This window comes from Stegostoma tigrinum, chromosome 8, assembly GCF_030684315.1.
Source record: "Stegostoma tigrinum isolate sSteTig4 chromosome 8, sSteTig4.hap1, whole genome shotgun sequence".
Taxonomy (NCBI): domain Eukaryota; kingdom Metazoa; phylum Chordata; class Chondrichthyes; order Orectolobiformes; family Stegostomatidae; genus Stegostoma; species Stegostoma tigrinum.
Genome location: NC_081361.1, coordinates 93146896 through 93171455, shown reverse-complemented (window position 1 = coordinate 93171455; position 24560 = coordinate 93146896). Strand labels below are relative to the sequence as shown.

General features: G+C 46.6%; 1 protein-coding gene across 1 annotated transcript in view; it reads left to right on the top strand.

The window, feature by feature from the left end:
- vtg3 (vitellogenin 3, phosvitinless) overlaps positions 1 to 24560 on the top strand; it is a 102294-nt gene that overhangs the window by 19105 nt on the left and 58629 nt on the right. Inside the window, exons 7-13 of the mRNA XM_059647694.1 lie at positions 129 to 282; positions 4324 to 4481; positions 7428 to 7593; positions 9203 to 9328; positions 13195 to 13413; positions 17001 to 17218; positions 17307 to 17404. Of these exons, the coding sequence (XP_059503677.1) occupies positions 129 to 282; positions 4324 to 4481; positions 7428 to 7593; positions 9203 to 9328; positions 13195 to 13413; positions 17001 to 17218; positions 17307 to 17404 (1139 nt within the window). The remainder of the gene's footprint in view (positions 1 to 128; positions 283 to 4323; positions 4482 to 7427; positions 7594 to 9202; positions 9329 to 13194; positions 13414 to 17000; positions 17219 to 17306; positions 17405 to 24560) is intronic.

Sequence of the window (24560 nt, the reverse complement as noted above, 5' to 3'; positions counted from 1 at the left end):
GGTCTGTCCATCATGGCAGAGAATTGAAGTTTGTTGCTGTCGGCACATGCTTTACTGCATGGTCGTTCAGCGTTTCTCTTCAAATGGATTATATCAGGCTAACCATTCATTTTTGGTTTCGGAAACAGACAACATCTTGTCTTGCTGGAGAGCAAAAATCAGTCACCAGCCGCGCCAACTGAGCACCTGGAGAGGCGGGGCACCCTGAAATATCAGCTTTCTAATGAACTGCAGCAACTGCCAATACAGCTGGCCAAGCCTTCTCATAATGATAGCAGTAAGGTATATCTGACCACATCTCTTGGATAAATGTAGGACATTGGCTCCTTGATTACTGGTAAGATTAAAATGGCATGTATGATGGCAGAATCCAAGTGTTTACTCACCCCATTCATGATATTCGTGGCTAGCAAAGTGGTCAGGCTACAGCTGAAGAGTACAAATTTCCCACAGTCTAAAACTAGGGGGCATGCATTTAAGGTGAGAGGGCATAAGCCCAAAGGAAATGTGAGGGGCAAGTTTTTTTTAAAACACAGAGAGTGGAACACGCTGCCGGGGGTGTAGGTGGTGGAGGCAGATCAGAAAGGAGCATATAAGGGACTTTTAGATAATCACATGAATATGAAAGAAATGGAGGGATATGGAACAATGTCACACAGAAGGGATTAGTTTAATTTGGTGTCACGTTCTGCACAACATCATGGGCCAAAAGGTCTGGTCCTGCACTGTACAGTTCTGTGCTCTGATAGTCTTCCTTGATGAAGAAACGCCAAAAGGCAGAGAGGGATTTAGAAAACCTGCAGTTGCCCTAGATGGTCAATCCTGGTTGACAGCTCCAAGTGAGTTCAATCCAATCTGACAGAGACCAATCCACTTCCAGCAGGACTTCATTTGTTGATACCCTTATACCCAATATGTAGATGAAAGCCTTTAGGCACCTTTTATCCTTTGGCTGCACTGATGCCAAGGTAAGATCAGATTGAAGAGCAAGGAAGACTGGAGGATAAATTGCCTACTCCTGCTCCTTGTTCCTCACTCTTATATTCTTCTCCGCTTGATTGATTTATGTGCATGATCTATCTCTGATTATCTATTGATTTAACATGTGATCAACCTTCGAATGGCTCAATTAAAGCTATACTTAGATCAGGGTACCATGTAGCTTTTTTCTTATTTAACCGCACAGTGTCCGGTGACCTTGCTTTTTGCTTATTTCAACATAAATGTTCCCCACGGTTGTGCAACCATTTCTGAGCCTTGAGTTATCACCATACATCCATAGAAATCTTCAGCACAGAAGAGAGCCTTTCAGCTCATCTTGTGCTTACAGGTCGAAAACAACTACAGAACTGTTCTAGTTTCATTGTTCAACATTTAGACGATAGCCTTCTATGCCTTGGCATCACAATAACTGATCTAAACACATCTTAAACCTTGTGAGGGTTTCTGTTGCTACCGCCTTTAAAAGCAATGAGTTCCAGATTCCTACCATCTTCTCGGTGAAAACAATTTTCCTTACATTCCCTCTAAACATTTTGCCCCTTACCTTAAACATCATAAATTGTTTAACAAGTTGTTGTCATGGTTTGTTAGAAAGGGCAGCTGCATCTCCTGGAAACTCCAGCACGTTCCGAGAATTGTCAACACAATTCCATCACATATACACAGCAAATTCAGCTAAATGTTTGTGCCGGTTTACGTTCAGTTTGGACATCAACAGAGTGCAAAGCCATATATAATAAAATGTGAGGCTGGATGAACACAGCAGGCCAAGCAGCATCTCAGGAGCACAAAAGCTGACGTTTCGGGCCTAGACCCTTCATCAGAGAGGGGGATGGGGAGAGGGAACTGGAATAAATAGGGAGAGAGGGGGAGGCGGACCGAAGATGGAGAGAAAAGAAGATAGGTGGAGAGGAGAGTATAGGTGGGGAGGTAGGGAGGGGATAGGTCAGTCCAGGGAAGACGGACAGGTCAAGGAGGTGGGATGAGGTTAGTAGGTAGCTGGGGGTGCGGCTTGGGGTGGGAGGAAGGGATGGGTGAGAGGAAGAACCGGTTAGGGAGGCAGAGACAGGTTGGACTGGTTTTGGGATGCAGTGGGTTGGGGGGAAGAGCTGGGCTGGTTGTGTGGTACAGTGGGGGGAGGGGACGAACTGGGCTGGTTTAGGGATGCAGTAGGGGAAGGGGAGATTATGAAACTGGTGAAGTCGACATTGATACCATTAGGCTGCAGGGTTCCCAGGCGGAATATGAGTTGCTGTTCCTGCAACTTTCGGGTGGCATCATTGTGGCACTGCAGGAGGCCCATGACGGACATGTCATCTAGAGAATGGGAGGGGGAGTGGAAATGGTTTGCGACTGGGAGGTGCAGTTGTTTGTTGCGAACTGAGCGGAGGTGTTCTGCAAAGCGGTCTCCAAGCCTCCGCTTGGTTTCCCCAATGTAGAGGAAGCCACACCGGGTACAGTGGATACAGTATACCACATTGGCAGATGTGCAGGTGAACCTCTGCTTAATGTGGAATGTCATCTTGGGGCCTGGGATAGGGGTGAGGGAGGAGGTGTGGGGGCAAGTGTAGCATTTCCTGCGGCTGCAGGGGAAGGTGCCGGGTGTGGTGGGGTTGGAGGGCAGTGTGGAGCGAACAAGGGAGTCACGGAGAGAGTGGTCTCTCCGGAAAGCAGACAGGGATGGGGATGGAAAAATGTCTTGGGTGGTGGGGTCGGATTGTAAATGGCGGAAGTGTCGGAGGATGATGCGTTGTATCCGGAGGTTGGTAGGGTGGTGTGTGAGAACGAGGGGGATCCTCTTTGGGCGGTTGTGGGGGGGGGCGGGGCGTGAGGGATGTGTTGCGGGAAATATGGGAGACGCGGTCAAGGGCGTTCTCGATCACTGTGGGGGGAAAGTTGCGGTCCTTGAAGAACTTGGACATCTGGGATGTGCGGGAGTGGAATGTCTTATCGTGGGAGCAGATGCGGCGGAGGCAGAGGAATTGGGAATAGGGGATGGAATTCCTCCGCCTCCGCCGCATCTGCTCCCACGATAAGACATTCCACTCCCGCACATCCCAGATGTCCAAGTTCTTCAAGGACCGCAACTTTCCCTCCACAGTGATCGAGAACGCCCCTGACCGCGTCTCCCATATTTCCCGCAACACATCCCTCACGCCCCGCCCTCCCCCCCACAACCGCCCAAAGAGGATCCCCCTCGTTCTCACACACCACCCTACCAACCTCCGGATACAACGCATCCTCCTCCGACACTTTCGCCATTTACAATCCGACCCCACCACCCAAGACATTTTTCCATCCCCACCCCTGTCTGCTTTCCGGAGAGACCACTCTCTCCGTGACTCCCTTGTTCACTCCACACTGCCCTCCAACCCCACCACACCCGGCACCTACCCCTGCAGCCGCAGGAAATGCTACACTTGCCCCCACACCTCCTCCCTCACCCCTATCCCAGGCCCCAAGATGACATTCCACATTAAGCAGAGGTTCACCTGCACATCTGCCAATGTGGTATACTGTATCCACTGTACCCGGTGTGGCTTCCTCTACATTGGGGAAACCAAGCGGAGGCTTGGAGGCCGCTTTGCAGAACACCTCCGCTCAGTTCGCAACAAACAACTGCACCTCCCAGTCGCGAACCATTTCCACTCCCCCTCCCATTCTCTAGATGACATGTCCATCATGGGCCTCCTGCAGTGCCACAATGATGCCACCCGAAGGTTGCAGGAACAGCAACTCATATTCCGCCTGGGAACCCTGCAGCCATATGGTATCAATGTGGACTTCACCAGTTTCAAAATCTCCCCTTCCCCTACTGCATCCCTAAACCAGCCCAGTTCGTCCCCTCCCCCCACTGCACCACACAACCAGCCCAGCTCTTCCCCCCCACCCACTGCATCCCAAAACCAGTCCAACCTGTCTCTGCCTCCCTAACCGGTTCTTCCTCTCACCCATCCCTTCCTCCCACCCCAAGCCGCACCCCCATCTACCTACTAACCTCATCCCACCTCCTTGACCTGTCCGTCTTCCCTGGACTGACCTATCCCCTCCCTACCTCCCCACCTACACTCTCTCCACCTATCTTCTTTACTCTCCATCTTCGGTCCGCCTCCCCCTCTCTCCCTATTTATTCCAGTTCCCTCCCCCCATCCCCCTCTCTGATGAAGGGTCTAGGCCCGAAACGTCAGCTTTTGTGCTCCTGAGATGCTGCTTGGCCTGCTGTGTTCATCCAGCCTCACATTTTATTATCTTGGAATTCTCCAGCATCTGCAGTTCCCGTTATCTCTCACAAAGCCATATATCCTGGGTTTGTTGTAACAGATTGCTGCAACGCTGGAAAATTTGGCTCGAATAAACCAAGAGAGAGCTCATCCTGATGCCCCTCAGAAGTTTCTGCAGCTCATTCAGCTCCTCCGTTCTGCAAGTTTGGAAAGCCTCCAAAACATCTGGGGAAAGAGCATACCCCAACCCCACCAAAGGTAAATAAAGAAGGGGAAGTGAGGGTGGGTTTGATTGCTCAAGGCAGTTTCAGCCTCCAGGCACAGTTTGGTTTCTTTCTGACATCCTTTCAGGTGGTCCTGTAAGTTGAGAAGGAGATTCTTATCTCCTTATCTGGAGAATTCCTGTTTCCTGGCTCACCTGTGACTGGAAAAAGGGAGGTGAGGTGCCTTTACCTCAGAATGGGGGAAATGTGGCTCATGCCGGCTGAGGGGGTGTGGAGGGCTGGTAATGGGGGATAATATTGGTGGTGAAGCATGATGGTAAGGGTGGTGAAGGTGTAGTGAGATAGGGTGGTGGCATGGTGGTGAGGCAGAATGGTGGTGTGTGGTATGAAGGAGTGGTGAGGTGGAAGGGGTGGTTGTGAGGGATGTGAAGGAGTGGTAGTGGAGCAGGTATATGGAGTGGCATTGGGGCGAGTGTATGGGGTGGTAATGGGGCAAGTAAATGGGGTGGCATTGGGGCGAGTGTACATGTTGGTAATGGGGCAAGTAAATGGGGTGGCATTGGGGCGAGTGTACATGTTGGTAATGGGGCAAGTAAATGGGGTGGCATTGGGGCGAGTGTACATGTTGGTAATGGGGCAAGTAAATGGGGTGGCATTGGGGCGAGTGTACATGTTGGTAATGGGGCAAGTAAATGGGGTGGCATTGGGGCGAGTGTACATGTTGGTAATGGGGCAGGTATATGGAGTGGCATTGGGGCGAGTGTACATGTTGGTAATGGTGCAGGTATATGGAGTGGCATTGGGGCGAGTGTACATGTTGGTAATGGTGCAGGTATATGGAGTGGCATTGGGGCGAGTGTACATGTTGGTAATGGGGCAGGTATATGGAGTGGCATTGGGGCGAGTGTACATGTTGGTAATGGGGCAAGTAAATGGGGTGGCATTGGGGCGAGTGTACATGTTGGTAATGGTGCAGGTATATGGAGTGGCATTGGGGCGAGTGTACATGTTGGTAATGGGGCAAGTAAATGGGGTGGCATTGGGGCGAGTGTACATGTTGGTAATGGGGCAAGTAAATGGGGTGGCATTGGGGCGAGTGTACATGTTGGTAATGGTGCAGGTATATGGAGTGGCATTGGGGCGAGTGTACATGTTGGTAATGGGGCAAGTAAATGGGGTGGCATTGGGGCGAGTGTACATGTTGGTAATGGGGCAAGTAAATGGGGTGGCATTGGGGCGAGTGTACATGTTGGTAATGGGGCAAGTAAATGGGGTGGCATTGGGGCGAGTGTACATGTTGGTAATGGGGCAAGTAAATGGGGTGGCATTGGGGTGAGTGTACATGTTGGTAATGGGGCAAGTAAATGGGGTGGCATTGGGGCAGGTGTATGGGGTGGTAATGGGGCAAGTAAATGGGGTGGCATTGGGGCGAGTGTACATGTTGGTAATGGGGCAAGTAAATGGGGTGGCATTGGGGTGAGTGTACATGTTGGTAATGGGGCAAGTAAATGGGGTGGCATTGGGGCAGGTGTATGGGGTGGTAATGGGGCAAGTAAATGGGGTGGCATTGGGGCGAGTGTACATGTTGGTAATGGGGCAAGTAAATGGGGTGGCATTGGGGCGAGTGTACATGTTGGTAATGGGGCAAGTAAATGGGGTGGCATTGGGGCGAGTGTACATGTTGGTAATGGGGCAAGTAAATGGGGTGGCATTGGGGCGAGTGTACATGTTGGTAATGGGGCAAGTAAATGGGGTGGCATTGGGGCGAGTGTACATGTTGGTAATGGGGCAAGTAAATGGGGTGGCATTGGGGCGAGTGTACATGTTGGTAATGGGGCAAGTAAATGGGGTGGCATTGGGGCAGGTGTATCGGGTGGTAATGGGGCAAGTAAATGGGGTGGCATTGGGGCGAGTGTACATGTTGGTAATGGGGCAAGTAAATGGGGTGGCATTGGGGCGAGTGTACATGTTGGTAATGGGGCAAGTAAATGGGGTGGCATTGGGGCGAGTGTACATGTTGGTAATGGGGCAAGTAAATGGGGTGGCATTGGGGTGAGTGTACATGTTGGTAATGGGGCAAGTAAATGGGGTGGCATTGGGGCGAGTGTACATGTTGGTAATGGGGCAAGTAAATGGGGTGGCATTGGGGCGAGTGTACATGTTGGTAATGGGGCAAGTAAATGGGGTGGCATTGGGGCGAGTGTACATGTTGGTAATGGGGCAAGTAAATGGGGTGGCATTGGGGCAGGTGTACATGTTGGTAATGGGGCAAGTAAATGGGGTGGCATTGGGGCGAGTGTACATGTTGGTAATGGGGCAAGTAAATGGGGTGGCATTGGGGCAGGTGTACATGTTGGTAATGGGGCAAGTAAATGGGGTGGCATTGGGGCAGGTGTTTGGGGTGGTAATGGGGCAAGTAAATGGGGTGGCATTGGGGCAGGTGTATGGGGTGGTAATGGGGCAAGTAAATGGGGTGGCATTGGGGCAGGTGTATGGGGTGGTAATGGGGCAGGTGTATGGGGTGGTAATGGGGCAGGTGTATGGGGGTGGTATGGGGTAGATTTTGGAGTTGTATTGGGGTGGGTATATGGGTTGGTCATGGGGCAGGTGTGTGGGATGGTAGTGGGACAGTTATATGGGGTGGTTTGGGGCAGGTATATGGGTTGGTCATGGAGCAGGTGTGTGGGGTGATAGTGGGACATATATGTATGGGATGGTACTGGGGCAAGTACATGAGGTGGCAGTGAGGTTGGTGTATGGGGTGGTAGTGAAGGGTATGCAAAGTTATGGTTGATTGGTTGAATGAAAGTTGAGATTGATAAATTTTGTTAGGCTAGGACATGAAGGAATATGGAGTCAAGGCAGGCGAATGGAGCTGAGATCAAGCTCTATCATGATCTCCAATTGAGAGGCCATGTGCTGAATGGCCCTCTTCTGTTCTTGTGTTTTCAATGCTTGCCTTTTCTTGCTGTGAACCCAGGCGCTGGATTTTGGACACCTTACCCACAGTCGCAACCCCAGAAGCGATTCAGTTCGTCCAAACAAGGATAGAGCAGGGAGAACTGTCGCAGTTTGAAGCCACCCAGGCTCTGATTTTTACGCTACATTCCATTAAAGCCGACTGCCATGGTGTAGATAATGCTACGGTAATGACCTCACTTGACTTCCTGGTTTTAAGACATCAGAACTGAAGGAAGGACCGTTGAACTTCTCTGCCACATTCTTACCTCCAGCCAACAATTCCACCCCTGACCACCACCCCACGCTCCCCCACCCCCATACCCCTGTTGATGGGATCTAATTCTACCATTCAAAACGCCAGCTTGACTCAGAATTACATCAGGTGCCATGGAAGCTGCATAAATTTGCAGAGCAGCAAGGCACACCCTCTTGTGATGGCTGTGTAAGGACAGTAGAATCATACATCTAGAAACAAAGGGACCTCTTTGGGTCTGCTCTAACTAATCGCCTACCTCAGCCCCATTCACACATTCTATTCCTGTTAGCCTGGATGCAATCAATTTCAAGAAGACCTATCAACTCGCTAGCTGTATTCTCAATGGGGAATCTGAACCCGAATGATTCACTGGCCTCACTGATTTCTCCCTCTGTGCCTTGCTCACAGCATTGCCCCATACAAACCACTCCCCTATCACAGCCCCATGCAAACCAATCCCCCATCACAGCCCCATACAAATCAATCCCCCATCACAGCCCGATACAAACCAATCCCCCATCACAGCCCCATGCAAACCAATCCCCCATCACAGCCCCATACAAACCAATCCCCATCCCAGCCCCATACAAACCATTCCCCATCTCAGCCCCATACAAACCAATCCCCATCCCAGCCCCATACAAACCATTCCCCCATCACAGCCCCATACAAACCATTCCCCATCCCAGCCCCATACAAACCAATCCCCATCCCAGCCCCATACAAACCAATCCCCATCCCAGCCCCATACAAACCAATCCCCATCACAGCCCCATACAAACCAACCCCCATCCCAGCCCCATACAAACCAATCCCCCATCACAGCCCCATACAAACCAATCCCCATCCCAGCCCCATACAAACCATTCCCCATCACAGCCCCATACAAACCACTCCCCCATCACAGCCCCATGCAAACCATTCCCCCATCACAGCCCCATGCAAACCATTCCCCCATCACAGCCCCATACAAACCAATCCCCCATCCCAGCCCCATACAAACCATTCCCCTTTCACAGCCCCATACAAACCAATCCCCATCACAGCCCCATACAAACCAATCCCCATCCCAGCCCCATACAAACCATTCCCCATCTCAGCCCCATACAAACCAATCCCCATCCCAGCCCCATACAAACCAATCCCCCATCACAGCCCCATACAAACCATTCCCCCATCACAGCCCCATACAAACCAATCCCCCATCACAGCCCCATACAAACCATTCCCCCATCACAGCCCCATACAAACCATTTCCCCATCCCAGCCCCATACAAACCAATCCCCCATCACAGCCCCATACAAACCAATCCCCATCCCAGCCCCATACAAACCAATCCCCATCCCAGCCCCATACAAACCATTTCCCCATCCCAGCCCCATACAAACCAATCCCCATCCCAGCCCCATACAAACCATTTCCCCATCCCAGCCCCCTACTAATCATTCCCCAATCCCAGCTCTAAGTGTACTACAGGGATTTTTGTTAGTTTAGGTTCCTTTACAATTGACAGCAAAATATTTCTGCTTCTCCCAAGGTGCTTCTGTCTAGCCCTTACATGCAGAGGAACCCCACCCTTCGGAGAGTCACATTGCTTGCGTATGGATCCCTGGTCCAGAAATACTGCACAACTCTCCGGGTTTGTCCAGATGAAGCTCTCCAGGTATGTGAGTACTGGAAGCGCAAGCAATGGATTTTCACCTGGGATGAGGCAGTTGATAATTGGAGAAAAACTGGGAGCATTTGATTTAGAATGGGATGACAAAAGTTACATCCTAATCCTTTTTAGATATAAGGTCTATCTTCAGTAAGATTAATCATCTCAGCTCCAGATCATCTCTGCAGGAGTTCCTCAGGGTAGTGTCCTAGGCCCAACCATCTTCAGCTGCTTCATCAATGACCTTCCCACCATCAAAGGTCAGAAGTGGGGATGTTCGGTGATGATTGCACAATGTTCAGCACCATTCGTGGCTCCTCAAAGCAGTCTGTGTACTAATGCAACAAGATCTGGGCAATATCCAGGCTTGGGCTGACAAGTTGCAAGTGGCATTCGCACCACCCAAATGCCAGGCTATGGACCATCACCAATAAGAGACAATCTCACCACTGTCCCTTGACATTTAATGGTGTTACCATCACTGAATCCCCCATTATCAACATCCTGGGAGTTACTCTTGACCAGAAACTCAACTAGACTCACCACATTAACATAGTAGCTACACAAGCAGGCCAGAAGCTGCAGCAAGTAACTCACCTCCTGGCTCCTCCAAGCCTGTCCACCATCTACAAGGCACAAGTCAGGAGTGTGATGGAATACTCCCCACTTGCCTGGATGGGTGCAGCCCCAACAACACTCAAGAAGCTTGACACCATCCAGGACATAGCAGCCTACTTGATTGGCACTACCTCCACAAGCATCCACTCCCTCCACCACCAAAGTTCAATCGCAGCAGAGTGTACTATCGACAAGATGGACTGCAGAAATTCACTGAAGACCCTCAGTCAGCACCTTCCAAACACACAACCACCTCCATCTTGAAGGACAAGGGTAGCAGATACATGGGAACACTACGACCTTCAAGGTCTCCTCCAAGTCACTCACCATCCTGACCTTGACCATCGCTGTCACTGGGTCAAAGTCCTTGAACTCCCTCCCTAATAGTATTGTGGGCTAACGTACAGCAGGTGGACTGCAGTAGTTCAAGAAGGCAGCTCACCACCACCTTCTCAAAGGCATCTATGGATGGGCAAGGAATGCTGGCCAGCCAGTGACGCCCACATCCCACAAATGAATAGAGAAAACAAAACACAGTTACTTATATTGTGTGGAAAATTGACAACCATAAAACAGCGTCAGTTTCACAATCACTGGTTACAAATGCCCTGTTTATTTCACTCAGAAACAGCTGGATGTGTGCACCAGCACAGTTTGCATTAAGGTGCACCCTGTGCGTGGACAAACTTCTGCAATTCCACTTTGTTATTGTTAACTTACTGTTTGGAAAGTTCCCATTCGTTCAGTTCCTACAATGAAGTAGGGTCTCTGCTTTATTGTTGGCTGATGTTGCATGGACTGTTTCTCCCAAGTTGTAATTTGCCATTGTCTTCCCTTCCTAGAGTAGGGCAGTAAAAGAGGTAAATCTTCCCAACATTTACCTCAGCCTGAACAGGAAACAACGCATTTAATTTATCCATGAGATGTGGCACCGCAGGCTGGTGAGGATTTATTGCCTTGGAATTGAGTGGCTTGCCAGAACATTCCAGAAAGCAATTGAGAGTCAACCACACATTGCTGTGGGTCTGGAGTCACATGTAGACCAGACCAGATGAAGATGACAGATTTCCTTTCCTGAGGACAATAGTGAACCAGATGGATTTTTCCAACAATCGTCAGTGGATTCATTGTCACTCATATGTTGAATTCAAATTCCACATCTTCTGTGGCAGGATTTGAGCCCAGGTCCCTAGAACATTAGCTGAATTTCTGGATTAATAACCCAGCAATAACACCACTAGGCCATAGCTGTCCTGATAAATGGTGTTAGCAAAATCACATCTAAAGGAGAATTGAGAAAAACTTGGAAATGAAGAGTCCATTCCAAACTGATATTGCACATCTGAAAATGGATCTCCAGGACTGTTATTTTTGGAAGACTGGTTTGGTGCTAGCCAGCCCTCCCTTATTGCTCCCTTCTCAACAGTGTGGGATAATGGTGTGTTTTTGAAAACTGAACTTGGTGAAGCTGGTCATATGTAATCACACCAACATACAAATAAGGAGTAAAAGTCGGCCATTCGGCTCCTTGAGCAAGCTATACATTTTCAATATGATCATGGTTGATCTGATGGTAACCTCAAATCTACATTCCTGCCTCGCCGTTTTAATCTTTCATCCCAACCCCAACTTTCCTTACTAAGAATCTATCCACTTCCACCTTACAATATTCAGACACTGTTTCCACTACCACGTCAGGAAGAGAGTTCCAAGGACGCTACCCTCTGAGACCAAAAGAAAATCCTCATCTGTTTTGAATAGGAGAAATTCTCATTTCTAAACAGTGACCCCTAGTTCTACATTCTCCTGGAAGAGAAAACATCCTCTCCACATCCACCCTGTTATGACCCTCAAGAACTTGTATGCTTCAATCAAGTTGCCTCCAACTCCACCAGGCTCCAATAGATACAAGCCCAGCCTGCCTCACTTTCCATCATGAGACAACCAGCCCATTCCAGACAGTAACAAAAACAGTAAGTTGCTGGAGAGACTTAGCAGGTCTGTAGCATGTGTGGAGACAAAAAGCAGAGTTAACCAATCATGTCCAGCAGCCCTTCTTGTAAACTCATTATTTTATTTCATTCCAGATGTTAGTCTGGTAAATATTCTCTGGAGTGCCTTCAACACCTTTACATCCTGACAAAAAAGGAGTACTGTAGACATTACTCCAGATGTGGTCTGTTGTATTATGGCTTTGCATTGTCGAGATATTGTATTGCACAATACACTTCATTTGGCTTATTTGAGAATAACTAGTAATATTCTTGAGAATGGTAAGGTACTTCAGGAGCACTGCTGCATTATAATGACCATCACGTACAACTGTGATGCTAGAACTTTTAAGATGATAGGAACAGGAGGAGGATATTCATCCTCTTGAGCCATTCAGTGAGATTGTGGCTGTACTGAATATTGATGCTAACAACCTGTCTCAGTTCCCAAACTGTATTTATAACATCCATTTAATCCATGGCACCTTCCACTGTCTCCTCAGCATTTTTGCAAAGGGAGTCCCAGATCTCATCCACCCTTTGTGTGTTGAAGTGTTTCTTACATCATCCCTGAGCATCGCATCTTTAATTTTAATTTTATGCTCCTCCTTTCAGGGATCTTACCCACCAGAGCATCAAGACATCTTCACCTCTTTAATCATCTGAGCTCAAGTCTTTCTTTTAATTCATGCATAGGAAGTAGGCATCGCTGGCTAGGCCAGCATTCATTGCCCACCCTCATTGCCCAGAGGGCAATTGAGAGTCAACTACATTAATGTGGGTCTGAAGTCACATGTAGGCCAGACCAGGTGAGGATGGCAGATTCCCTTCCCTGAAGGACATTACTGAACCATATGGTTTTTATGATAATTAATAATGGTTTCATGGCCATCAGTAAATTCTTAATTCCAGACCTTTTTTTTCAATTGAATTCAAATCCCACCATCTGCCGTGGTGGGATTTGAATCAAGGTACGAGGACATGAAGGGTCCAGGCCTGAAATGTCAGCCTTCCTGCTCCGCTGTTGCTGCTTGGCCTGCTGTGTTCATCCAGCTCTACACCTTATTATCTATGAGAACATGAGCTGAGTTCCTAAAGTAATTGTCTAGTGATGGCCTCCCCCGTAGTACAGTAAGTCACTCAACTGTCTTTGATAGACAAGCTTAAGTTGTTATATTTTAGACAAATTGTGTCTAAGTGTTTCTTGCTCGGCATTGTTAGTGGCATTCTTTGTTCTGTACATTGATGTTGTGTCCTCAACAGCCACTCCATGAGCTTGTGGTTGAAGCAGGCAGCAAAGGCCATGAAGAGGAAATCATCCTTGGCCTCAAAGCCATTGGCAACGCAGGGCAGCCTGCCAGCCTGAAGCGGATCCAGAAACTCCTGCCCGGATTTGGGAATGTCGCCAGCAGCGTCTCTGGCAGAATCCATGCAGAGGCCATGATGGCACTGCGCAACATCGCTAAGAAAGAGCCACGCAAGGTGAGAGAGGACGGGGAATGTACTCCTGGGTGGGACATTTCTCAATGGGAACAGACTGGTAAATGATGATAAGACAAGGCAAATGAGGAATTTAAGGTCAACTACAGGAAATGGAAAACACCCAGATAACCCAAACGCCTATCACAGCACCATGCGCAGAGCAGTAGAGTTAACAATTCAGGTTCTGTGCATCTGTATCAGTGCTGCAAAATGTAACTCTGCAAGAGCCCTCCAATCCTCTGTGATACAAAACAGAGAGTGCTTGGAAAACTCAGCACCTGTACCAAAAACCAAACAGAGAGAACATTCGGGAAGCTCAGCAGGTCTGGCAGCATCTGGGGAGAAAAAGAAAATGTTAACTTTTCGAGTCCAGTTATGACTCTTGTTCAGAACAGTGAAGAATACTCAGAAAGCACAACACTTCTGAAGAAGAGATCAGTGCTGGGTCCACTGTTGTCTATCATTTGTATAAACAATTTTGATGGGAATTTAGGTTGGTAAGTTTGCAAATGATGCCAAAATTGTTGGTATTATGGACAGTGAAGGTTATCTAAGATTACCTTAGAGTAATAAGGGTGCAAGCCCATAACTCCCTGGAAGTAGCCACAGAAATAGTTAGGGTGATAAAGAAGGCGCATGGCATGCTTGCCTTTATTGGCGTTGGAACTGAGTAATGAGTCAGGATGTCAAGTTGCACCTTTATAAAACTTTGGTTAGGCCACAATTTAGAGCATTGTGTTCAATTCCAATCACCACATTACAGGAAGGATGTGGAGGCTTTGGAGAGGGTGCAGAAGAGGTTTACCCAGATGCTGAGTTAGTAGGAACTGCCGAAGCGGGAGAATCTGAGATGATGAGGTGTAGACCTGGATGAACAAGGCAGGCCAGGCAGCAGTGGAGGAGCAGGAAAACTGATGTTTTGGATCTGGACCCTTCTTCAGAAAAGGGCCTTCTAAAGAAGGGCCTAGGCCCGAAACATCAGCCTTCCTGCTCCTCTGAAGCTGCTTGGCCTGCTGTGTTCATCCAGCTTTACACCTTGTTAGCAGGATGCTGCCTGGCTTAGAGGCTATGAGCTATAAGGACTATGAGCTCGAAAAACTTGGGTTATTTTCTCTTGAGCAGTGGGGGCGAGGGGAGACTTGATAAAAGTCTATAAAATTATGATTTGCATAGATAGGGTTGACAGTCAGAATTCTTTTGCCAGAGTTGAAATGTCCATACTAAGGGGCAAGCATTTAAGGTGAAAGGAGGGAAAGCTCATGAGGGGCAAATGTTTTTACGCAGAGAGTGGTAGGAGTCTGGAACAGACTACCAAGTCGGTGGCGGAGGTAGATATGTTAGGGACATTTAAGAGACTTTTAGATAAGTGCATGAATAAGTAAGGAAGGGAGGGATATGGAGAAATGGCAGGAAAAAGGGAATTGTTTCATTTGGCATCATGTTTGGCACAACATCGTGGGCCCAAGGGCCCGTTCCTGTGCTGTACTGTTCTATGTTCTATGTCTATTTCAAAGGGATCTTGATCACTTTGGCCAATGGGTCGAGGTGTGGCAGATGGAGTTCCGTTTGGATAAATGTGAGGTTTTGCATTTTGGTAAGATGAATAGCGTGAGGACTTATGTTGTTAATTATAGGGCCCTGGTAAGTGATGTTGGATAGAGAGGCGGAGGGGTGCAGGTCGATAGTTGTTTGAAAGTTGTGTCACAGGTAGACAGGGTGGTAAAGAAGTCATTTGGTTGGCGCAGACATTTGGCATTGTGCAGACCAATGAGTATTGGATTTGGGACATCACATCGAAGTTGTACAGGACATTGGCGAGGCCATTTTTGGAGCACTGTGTACAGTTCTGGTCACTCTGCTACAGGAAAGATAAATGAAATTGGAAAAGGTGCAAAAAATATTTACAAGGATGTTGCCAGGACTGGAGGGTTTGAGTTATGAGGAAGTGCTGGATAGGCTGGGACCTTTTTTCACTGGAACAAAGGATGTTGAGTGGTGGCCTTATGGAGGTTGATAAAATCACGAAGGGTTTAAATAAGGTGAATAGCAAATGTATTTTCCCCAGGGCTCAAAGCTCGAGAGTATATCTTTAAGGAGGAGAAATATTTAAGAGTGCCGAGGGGCAATTTTTTCCACAAAGACGTGTTTCATATATGGGATGAACAGCCAGGGGAAGTGGTGGAGGTAGGTACAGTTACAAAATTTAAAATACATTTGGACAAGCATATGAACAGGAAAGATTTGGGGGGATAAGGGCCAAATGGAACAAGTTTACTTTGGGAAACTTGGTCAGCATGGATGAGCTGGAGCAAAGGGTCTGTTTCTGTTCTGTACGTCTGTGATTCTATAACTCTTAAGAGTCATAGTGGACTCAAAATGTTAATACTGTTTCTCTCTCCACTGACACTGGCCAGAGCTGCTAAATTTCTCCAGTGTCCTCCTTGCTTCAGATTTCCAGCTTGTGCAGCATTTTGCATCGTTTGAACTCAGCAGCTGATGCAAAATATGCAAAGAAGATCCAAACTCCGACTTCAATATGTCCAACTTTAGTGATGCACTGCCTCAGAGTGCCGGGTCTGAGCCACAAATAAAGCTGCAGGCATAAACCTTCGAACTAAAGGGAGCAAAGGCCAAGCTTTGTAAACCTTTCTCCGATAAATGCAAGCCTCTGTTGCCTGAGGTCATGTTGTTGCCTGAGGTAATGTTGTAGCCTTCCCTGCATGGACAGTATGCTGAAGGGGTTATCAGGCGAGATACTAAATAGAGACCCCATTCCCCCTCGGGTGCATTTAAAGGACACTGTGTCATAACTTCAATAAAGGGGTGTTCCTTGCTTTTCCTGGTCAATATCTTTCCCTCAAACGGAACCACTTTGAAAAGAATGATAATTTCATTGCTGCTTGTGAGATTTTGTACATGAAAGATACATACTCATTCTGTTACGACAATGACCCATTTCAGAAAGCACAAATTTAGCTGTGGAGTGCTTCGGTGCATCCTGTTGAGGGAAAGGCACTATATAGATGCAACGAGATCTAAGGAGATTCTAGAAAATCTTGGGTTGTTTTGCCTGGAGTGGCTCAGGCTGAGGGGAGATTTGATAGAAGTCCATAAAATTATGAGACGTGTAGATAAGGTTGATAGCCAGAATCGCTTTTCCAGAGTTGAAACATCCAATACAAGGGGTATGCATTTAAGGAGAGAGGAGGGAAAGTTCACAGGAAATGTGAGGGGCACGTTTTTTACACAGAGAGTGGTAGGAGTTTGGAAAGCACTGCCAGGTGCGGTGGTTGAGACAGATGCGTTAGGAGCATTTAAGGGACTTTTAGATAAGAACGTGAATATGCAAGGAATGGAGGGATATGGACCAAGGGCCGGCAGAAGGGATTAGTTTAATTTAGCATCATGTTTGACGCAACATTGTGGGCCGAAGGACCCGTTCCTGTGCTCTATGTTCTATTCTCCCTGTTCTCAGTCTTTGTATCTCTTTTCATCTGTTTGATCAAGATTGCAAATGAGCTAAATCCTGCACCTACATTCAAAGCTCCTGTGCAGCAGACCTAACTCTGCTGCAATTTTTTGTGCAGGTTCAAGCCCTCACTCTTCAATTATTCATGAACAGAAAGATCCACGCTGAACTACGGATGAGAGCTTTTATTGTCTTACTGGAAACTAAACCATCCTTGGCTTTGATTGCAACAATGACTGACTCGCTGATCAGAGAGACCAACTTGCAATTGGTCAGTTTCAGTTATTCCTACATGAAATCTCTGGCAGGATCATCGCTCCTCCATCTCCAGTCACTGTGAGTATGCAAAAACCATGAAGCAGTGAACAGCAAGCTGGTCAGCTAAAATAAGAGTTTCATTGCTAACCCATCTACTTTTTCACAGGGCTGCAAGTTGTAACATTGCCATCAAACGTTTAAATGAAAAGTGCGATACACTCAGTTATCGGTACAGCAAAGGTTTACATGTCGGAACATTTAACGGTAAGAAGGGGCTACAATCTGTTGCTTCCTAACATTTTCCCTTTCTCAGGAATGAATTGGCAGAAAAAGATGGAGGAAATAAAGCGTAATCCAGGCTAACAGCCCCAGGTCAAATTGTGCCACATGGTTTGAGGTGCCATCTTTCAAATGAGCCTCTCAACTGAGGCCCCTGCCCTCTCAGGTCAATATGAAAATCTCATAGCTTTATTTTAAGAAGTACGGGAAAGGTTGGTCCTGTGTTCTGGCAATTATTTGTCCCTGCCCTAATATGACAACGTGAGCAGATAATCACATTATTACCATATTGCTCTCTATGGGTGGTTGCTGTCCAGACATTATTTGCCATAGTTGCCCTGCTTTCTACAACAAGTTCCTGCATTGCACTGCTTCAAAACATGATCTCACTGTCTGAAGGGAAACTGTTGAAAGCTATTACTAAAAAAAAAATCTATTTGAGCATTTGGATAGTTTGAGATCATCAGGCAAAGTCAACATGGATTTGTGAAAGGGAAATGTATTGCAATTCTTTGATGGAGCATGCGCTGTGGATAATGGGTCCTTGGTGGATGTAGTGTTCTTAGTTTTCCAGAAGGCATTTGATAATGTGCGACATCAAAGGTTATTGCGAAAAATATAAGGTCACGATGGAAGAACAGCATATTGACTTGGTTAAAACACTGGCTAGTTAACAGGAAGAAACGAGTAGGTCGAAATGGGTCTTCTCCAGGTTGGCAAGCTGCAACAGGTCATGTGCCACAGGGATCAGCGTTGCGATCTTAACTGTTGCAACTTCTTTAAATGAAGAGATGGAAGGTATGGCAGCTAAATTTGCTGATAACACAAAAGTGGATAGAAAAGTGATTTTCATTCTGTATATTTAAAACAGATATAGATAGGTTCTTGATTGTCAAGGGGATCAAAGGTTACAGGGAGGAAGCAGGAGAATGAGGTTGAGGAACTTATCAGCCATGATTGAATGGCAGAGCATACTCAATGGGCCGAATGGCCTAATTTCTGCTCCTATTTTGATAAAAGTGATATGTGAAGAGGATACAAGATGCTAAAAGAAGGCATGTAGATAGGCTACATGAGTGCACAATAGATGTGGCAAATGGAATGTAATGTGGGAAAATGTGAAATTCTTCATCTTGTCAGGAAGAGTGAAAAGCATCATTTTAGCTAACTGATGATAGATTACAGAGTTCTGAAGTTCAGAGGGATCTGTGTCCTCTCATGTATACACCATAAAAGCTGGTATGCAGATACATCAAGTAGTTAGGAAAGCTATCACAGAATTGTTACAGCTTAGAAGGAGACTTTTCAGCCCATCATGCCTGCACTCTTGATGCCAATCTCCTGCCTTTTCCCTATCTCCACACCCACCATTTCTATCCAAATAATCATCCAATTTCCTCTTGAATGCCTCACTTGAGTTTGCCTCTACCAAATTTCCGAGCCGCACATTCCAAATCCTAAGCATTAGAGATAACGGGAACTGCAGAAGCTGGAGAATCCAAGATAACAAAGTGTGGAGCTGGATGAACACAGCAGGCCAAGCAGCATCAGAGGAGCAGGAAAGCCGATGTTTTGGACCTAGACCCTTCACTCTTTTTCTGATGAAGGACCTCGGCCCGAAACGTCAGCTTTTGTGCTCCTAAGATGCTGCTTGGCCTGCTGTGCTCATCCAGCTCTTCACTTTGTTATCCCAAATCTTATGTACTCACTTTGTGAAAACAATTTTTCTCACATCACCTTTGCTTCAGTTGTAGCTCATTTTAAATTTAGCCCTCTCTCTACACTTTCAATGATTTGTGCATACATGAACCCAGGTCCCTCTGCCCCTGCACCCTGTTAAGAATTGTGTCCATTATTTTATATTGTTTTCAGTGTTCTTCTAACATCACCTCAAATTTCTGTGCAATGAGCCCTATCTGCCACCACTGTGCACACTTCACCAACTACTCAACTTGTTTCAACTACAGTATGGTCTAATTTATCACATGGGAAATTGAATACAGAAGTAGGAAAGGTGTGCTGTACTTATGGGGGACATTGGTGAGACTAAATCTGGAGTACTATACACAGTACTGCTTTCCTTATTTAAGGGTGGAAGTGTAATGTGGACAATACACAGAAGGTCTCCCAGAATAATACCAAAAATGGCAGGTTGCCTTTTGAGGAAATGTTAGACAGCCTAGTGTTGTAGCTTCTGGAATTGAGAAGAGTAAGATATAACTTGATAGCAATGTAGACAATCTGGAGGGATTGGTGGAATTGGAGAAAGTATTTCTTCTTTTGAGTGAATTTAGAACTAGAGTGTCTAGTTAGAACTCGTGATTAAAAAGCTACTGACTGCCCATTTGAAACAGATAAGGTATTGCGATTTTTCTCAGTGGCTTATAAGTTATAGGAACTCTCCCCTTTTGGAAGCAGAAGCCTTGAATATTTTTAAGGCAGATGTTTGTTAAGCAAAGGGATGAAAGACTATTTGGGTGTGCCGACCTGTGGACTTGAGATTACAGTCAGATCAGCTAGAGCAGTGTGCTAGAGCAGATTGATGGGATGAATGGCCTGCTCCTGCTCCTAATTTGTATGTTGCTTGTTTGTATAAAATACTTCAGGCTGTTTGCCAGTCTAGCAAGATGCTTCTAAGAACTGAAGTCTTTCTTTCTAGCACTATGACAATGATATTGTTTTTTCAGAACACATCAAGTCCTTGAAGTGTGTGCAGGTCACCCAAGGCCAAACTGATCTTCTCAGTTGAGGGAGTCATTTGGTTTCTGGAGCTTGCATCTTGAAAAGAGATAAAATCTTTGTCCTTACAAAGCTGACACGAAAATCGAAACTGATTCAGTGCGCCACAATCAATTGCCAGTTAGCGTGGTGACATAAAGGAAATATGTTAGACTTGTAATCCAGAGGCCCAGGCTAGTTTCCTGGGAATGCACAAAAGCAAAAATTTCTGGAGAAACTCAGCACCTGAGGAAAGAGAAACCAAGCTAGTGCTTCAAGTGCAGTCAGTTTTGAAAAAGGGTCTCTGGACTTTGAAGGTACAGTGTTCCACGTCTCCACAGATGCTGCCAGGCCTGCTCAGTTTCTCCAGCAATTTCTGTTTTCCTGTATTTCAGATCTCCTGACGTTTTTGTTTGATTTTGGCACCTTGAAGATTTGAATTCAAATCCCACCTCTGCAGTTGATACCTGATCGAACCAAATAACGATCAATCATTGAAGGCTAGCCTAAGCCAGGGTAACTGAATTGTCGGTTGTTAGAATCCCTGCTTCACTAATGCCTTTTAAGGAAGAAAATATGCTGTCCTTGTCTATGTCTGGCAACAGACATAGACAGTGTTGCCAACTGCACCTTTAAGTGATCAAGCAATTACATTGGAATATAATTAACAATTTTTACTCCCAATTTACAAATGTAAAGGGAGGTGATGGCGTAAAGGACTCATACTCCAAAACCCCAGATTAATTTTGATGAATGCAAGGTATTGCATTTTGGCAAAACAAACAATGGTAAGACATATAAAATATAGTAGGGCCCAGGTAGTGTTGTAGAACAAAGAGACCTAGGGGCTCTGGCACATAATTCTTTGAAGTTTGTATCACATGTAGACATGATGGTTAAGAAGGTCTTTAGCATGCTTGCTTTCATTGCTCACGCTTTTGAGTACAGGAATTGGGATGTTATTGTTAAGGTTGTACAGAGGATTAGTGAGGTCTGTTCTCGAGTAATATGCCCAGTTCTAGTCTCCCTGTTAAAGGAAGAATATTATGAAGCTGGAGATGGGTCAGAAGAGATTTAAAAGGTGGAAACACATTAGGCATCCTCCAGTCCTCTGGCACTTCCCAGTAGACAGAGAGGAATTAAAATTTGTGCCAGAGCCCATGCAATTTCCTGCCTCACCCCCACAGCAACCTGGGATGCAATTCATCGGGGCCAGGAGATTAGTCTTTACAAGCCTGGCAGAGCCTTCAATACCTCCCCATTTCCTATGTCAAACTGTGCAAGTTCCTCACGGTCCCTTTTTCTGAATCCCATATCTACGTTCTCCTTTTCCAGAGTGAAGACTGAAGAGGAGTATCCCTTCAACACCCTTCCCATATGCCAAGGCTTTGCACACATGTTTCCCCCTTGATCCCTACACTTCTCCCAATTAACCTCTTCCCTTTTATGTATTTATAAAATATGTTAGAATTCTCCCTAATCTTGTTGCCAAGCCCTTTCTCATGCTCCCTTTATGCTCTCCTAATCACTTTCCTAAATTGTCTCCCACACTTCCTACATTTCTCTCAGGCCACAGCTAAATTGCTCCCTTTGGACTTTCTAAAAGCCTTTCTCTTCTTCCTTATCTAGACCTGAATCGTCCTTGACCTCAGGTTCTCTGAACTTATTGCTCCTACACTTCCCTCTAAAGAGTACATGTTGGACTTGTACTCTCTCCAGCTCCTTTTTAAATGCCTCCCCCCCCGCCACCCCCCCACTGCTCTGCTGTAGACTTACCCACAAGGAGCTGTTCCCAATCTACTGTGGCCAGGTCCTGCAGTATTTTAACAAAATCTGCCTTCCTTCGTTCCAAAGCCACTTTTGCTGGCCATTTTATTCCTTGTCCAAAATAAATTTGAACTGTGCCGTGTTATCGTTGATATAGCTAAAATGTACCCCCACTGCCACATTGAACACTTGTCCAACTTCCTTTCCCAGGTCCAGATCCAGCACTGTGCCGTCCCTTGTTGAGCCTTCTACATAGAATCCCTACAGTGTGGAAACTGGCCCTTCGGCCCAACAAGTCCACACTGAACTTTGGAACAGCTCACTCAGACCCACACCCCCAATCTACACATCCCTGAACACTACAGGCAATTTTCCATGGCCAATCCACCCAGCCTGCACATTTTGGACTGTGGGAGGAAACAGGAGGACCCGGAGGAAACCCAAGCAGACATGAGAAGAGCGTGCAAATTCCACACGGCCAGTCGCCCGAGGCTGGGCTCGAACCCAGGTCCCCAGTGCTGTGAGGCTGCAGTGCTAGCCTCTGAGCCACCATGCCGCCCCTTTTAAAATTGGATTATGCCCAGTGGGGAATTGAACCCCAGTCTCCAGCTTGACACGCCAGGATACTAATCACTATATTATCCAGGATGACGAATTGATAAAAATAATTGATAAAAAGAAGTTCTTTGGATATATTTCAAGAAATACATCCCCACTAAATCCTTAATATGCTGACTATCCCAGTTTATGTTAGAAAAATTGAACTCGTTTCATATAAATACCCAGTTATTACCCATACACATTTCTAGGAACTGTCTACTTGTTTGCTCCTCTATTCCCTGCAAATTCGAGGTGGACACAAAGAGTTCGACACTAGCTTTCAACAGAGCAGATGTATCAGCCCCAGATCTCTAGTCATTTTGGCTGGCCAAAAGTACTTATGCTCATTGCTACAATTCTTGTTACCTTAGGATAGTGCCTCATTGTCAATACCCCATGGTGGTATATCCTTTAACATCAATCTAGGGTGGTAAAGAAGGCATATGGGTCTATATAGGTCAGGGGATTGAGTACAAGAGTCAGCATGTCATGTTGCAGCTTTATAAGACTTTGGTGAGGCCACAATCAGACTATTGCATTCAATTCTGGTTGCCACATCACAGGAAGGATGTGGAGGCTTTGGAGAGGCTTATGAAGAAGCTGCCATTCACACGATGAGGGCTGTACTGGCTCGGCAACATTTAAAGCCCATCCCTAATTGCCCAGAGAGTAGTTATGAGTCAACCACATTGCTGCAGGTCTGGAGTCACATGTAGGCCAGACCAGGTATGGATGGCAGTTTCCTCCCCTAAAAGACATTAGTGAACCAGATGGGTTTTTCCAACAATCTGCAATGGATGGTTCTTTGGATTGACTGTCCAGCGCAAACACCACTAAGCCAGTGCCTCCCCATGATTAGAGGGTATGAACTATAAGGAGAGGCTAGAAAAACTCAGTTGTTTTCTCTGGAGTGACGGAGGCTGAGGGGAGACTTGATAGAAGCTCTTTAAATGATGAGATGCATAGCTGCTGACGACGGTCAGAATCTTTTTCGCAGAGTCGAAGTGTCTGATTCTGGTAGACATGCATTTAAGGTGAGGGAGAGGGGAGATCAAAGCAAATGTGAGAGGCAGTATTTTTACACAGCAATCAGAGTGTGGAACACACTGCTAGGGATGGTGGTGGAGACAGACACGATAGGGGTGTTTAAGCGAGTTTTGGAAGAGCACATGAATATGCAAGGAATGGAGAGATATAGGCTAAGGGCAAACAATGGGGATTAGTTCAATTTGGAGTCATGTTTGGCTCAGCATCATAGGCCGAAGGGCCTGGTCCTGTGCTGTACAGTTCTATGTCCTATGTTCTATAATTACTAGCTAGGCCCAAGACTAAGCAAAGATAAGGAAGGATTGATGGTCATAGATCACCTCAAGCCTCTTTTACATGGCACCTCTCACTCACTGAGGTGACAACTGCCACAAGGTACCAGCAGTGGTCACCTGGGAAAATATCACAAGCCCGAGAGGCTTAACGGCCCAAGGGCGTGAATTCACATCTCAGTGTGGTAAGATGTGAAATTCAGTTCAATAAATCTGGGGATCTGTGGGCTACCACAGGAAAATAAACATTGAAGCTGCTGAATTAACATAACCTCTCAATTGCTCATTGATATCCTGCAGAGACGGTGGAAGATCTTTTCTGATCTATCAGTTCATCCAGCCCGTCACTACATAATTAACTAAGGAGCAAGCAAGATAATGTACAAATCTGCCCAATCGCAAATAACAAATGTTATTCATTATTCATGATAACAAATGTGAGGCTGGATGAACACAGCAGGCCAAGCCGCATCTAGGAGCACAAAAACTGACGTTTCGGGCCTAGACCTTCATCAGAGAGGGGAATGGGGAGAGGGTTCTGGAATAAATAGGGACAGAGGGCGAGGCGGACCGAAGATGGAGAGAAAAGAAGATAGGTGGAGAGGAGAGTAGAGGTGGGGAGGTAGGGAAGGGATAGGCCAGTCCAGGGAAGATGGACAGGTCAAGGAGGTGGGATGAGGTTAGTAGGTAGGAGATGGATGTGCGGCTTGGGGTGGGAGGAAGGGATGGGTGAGAGG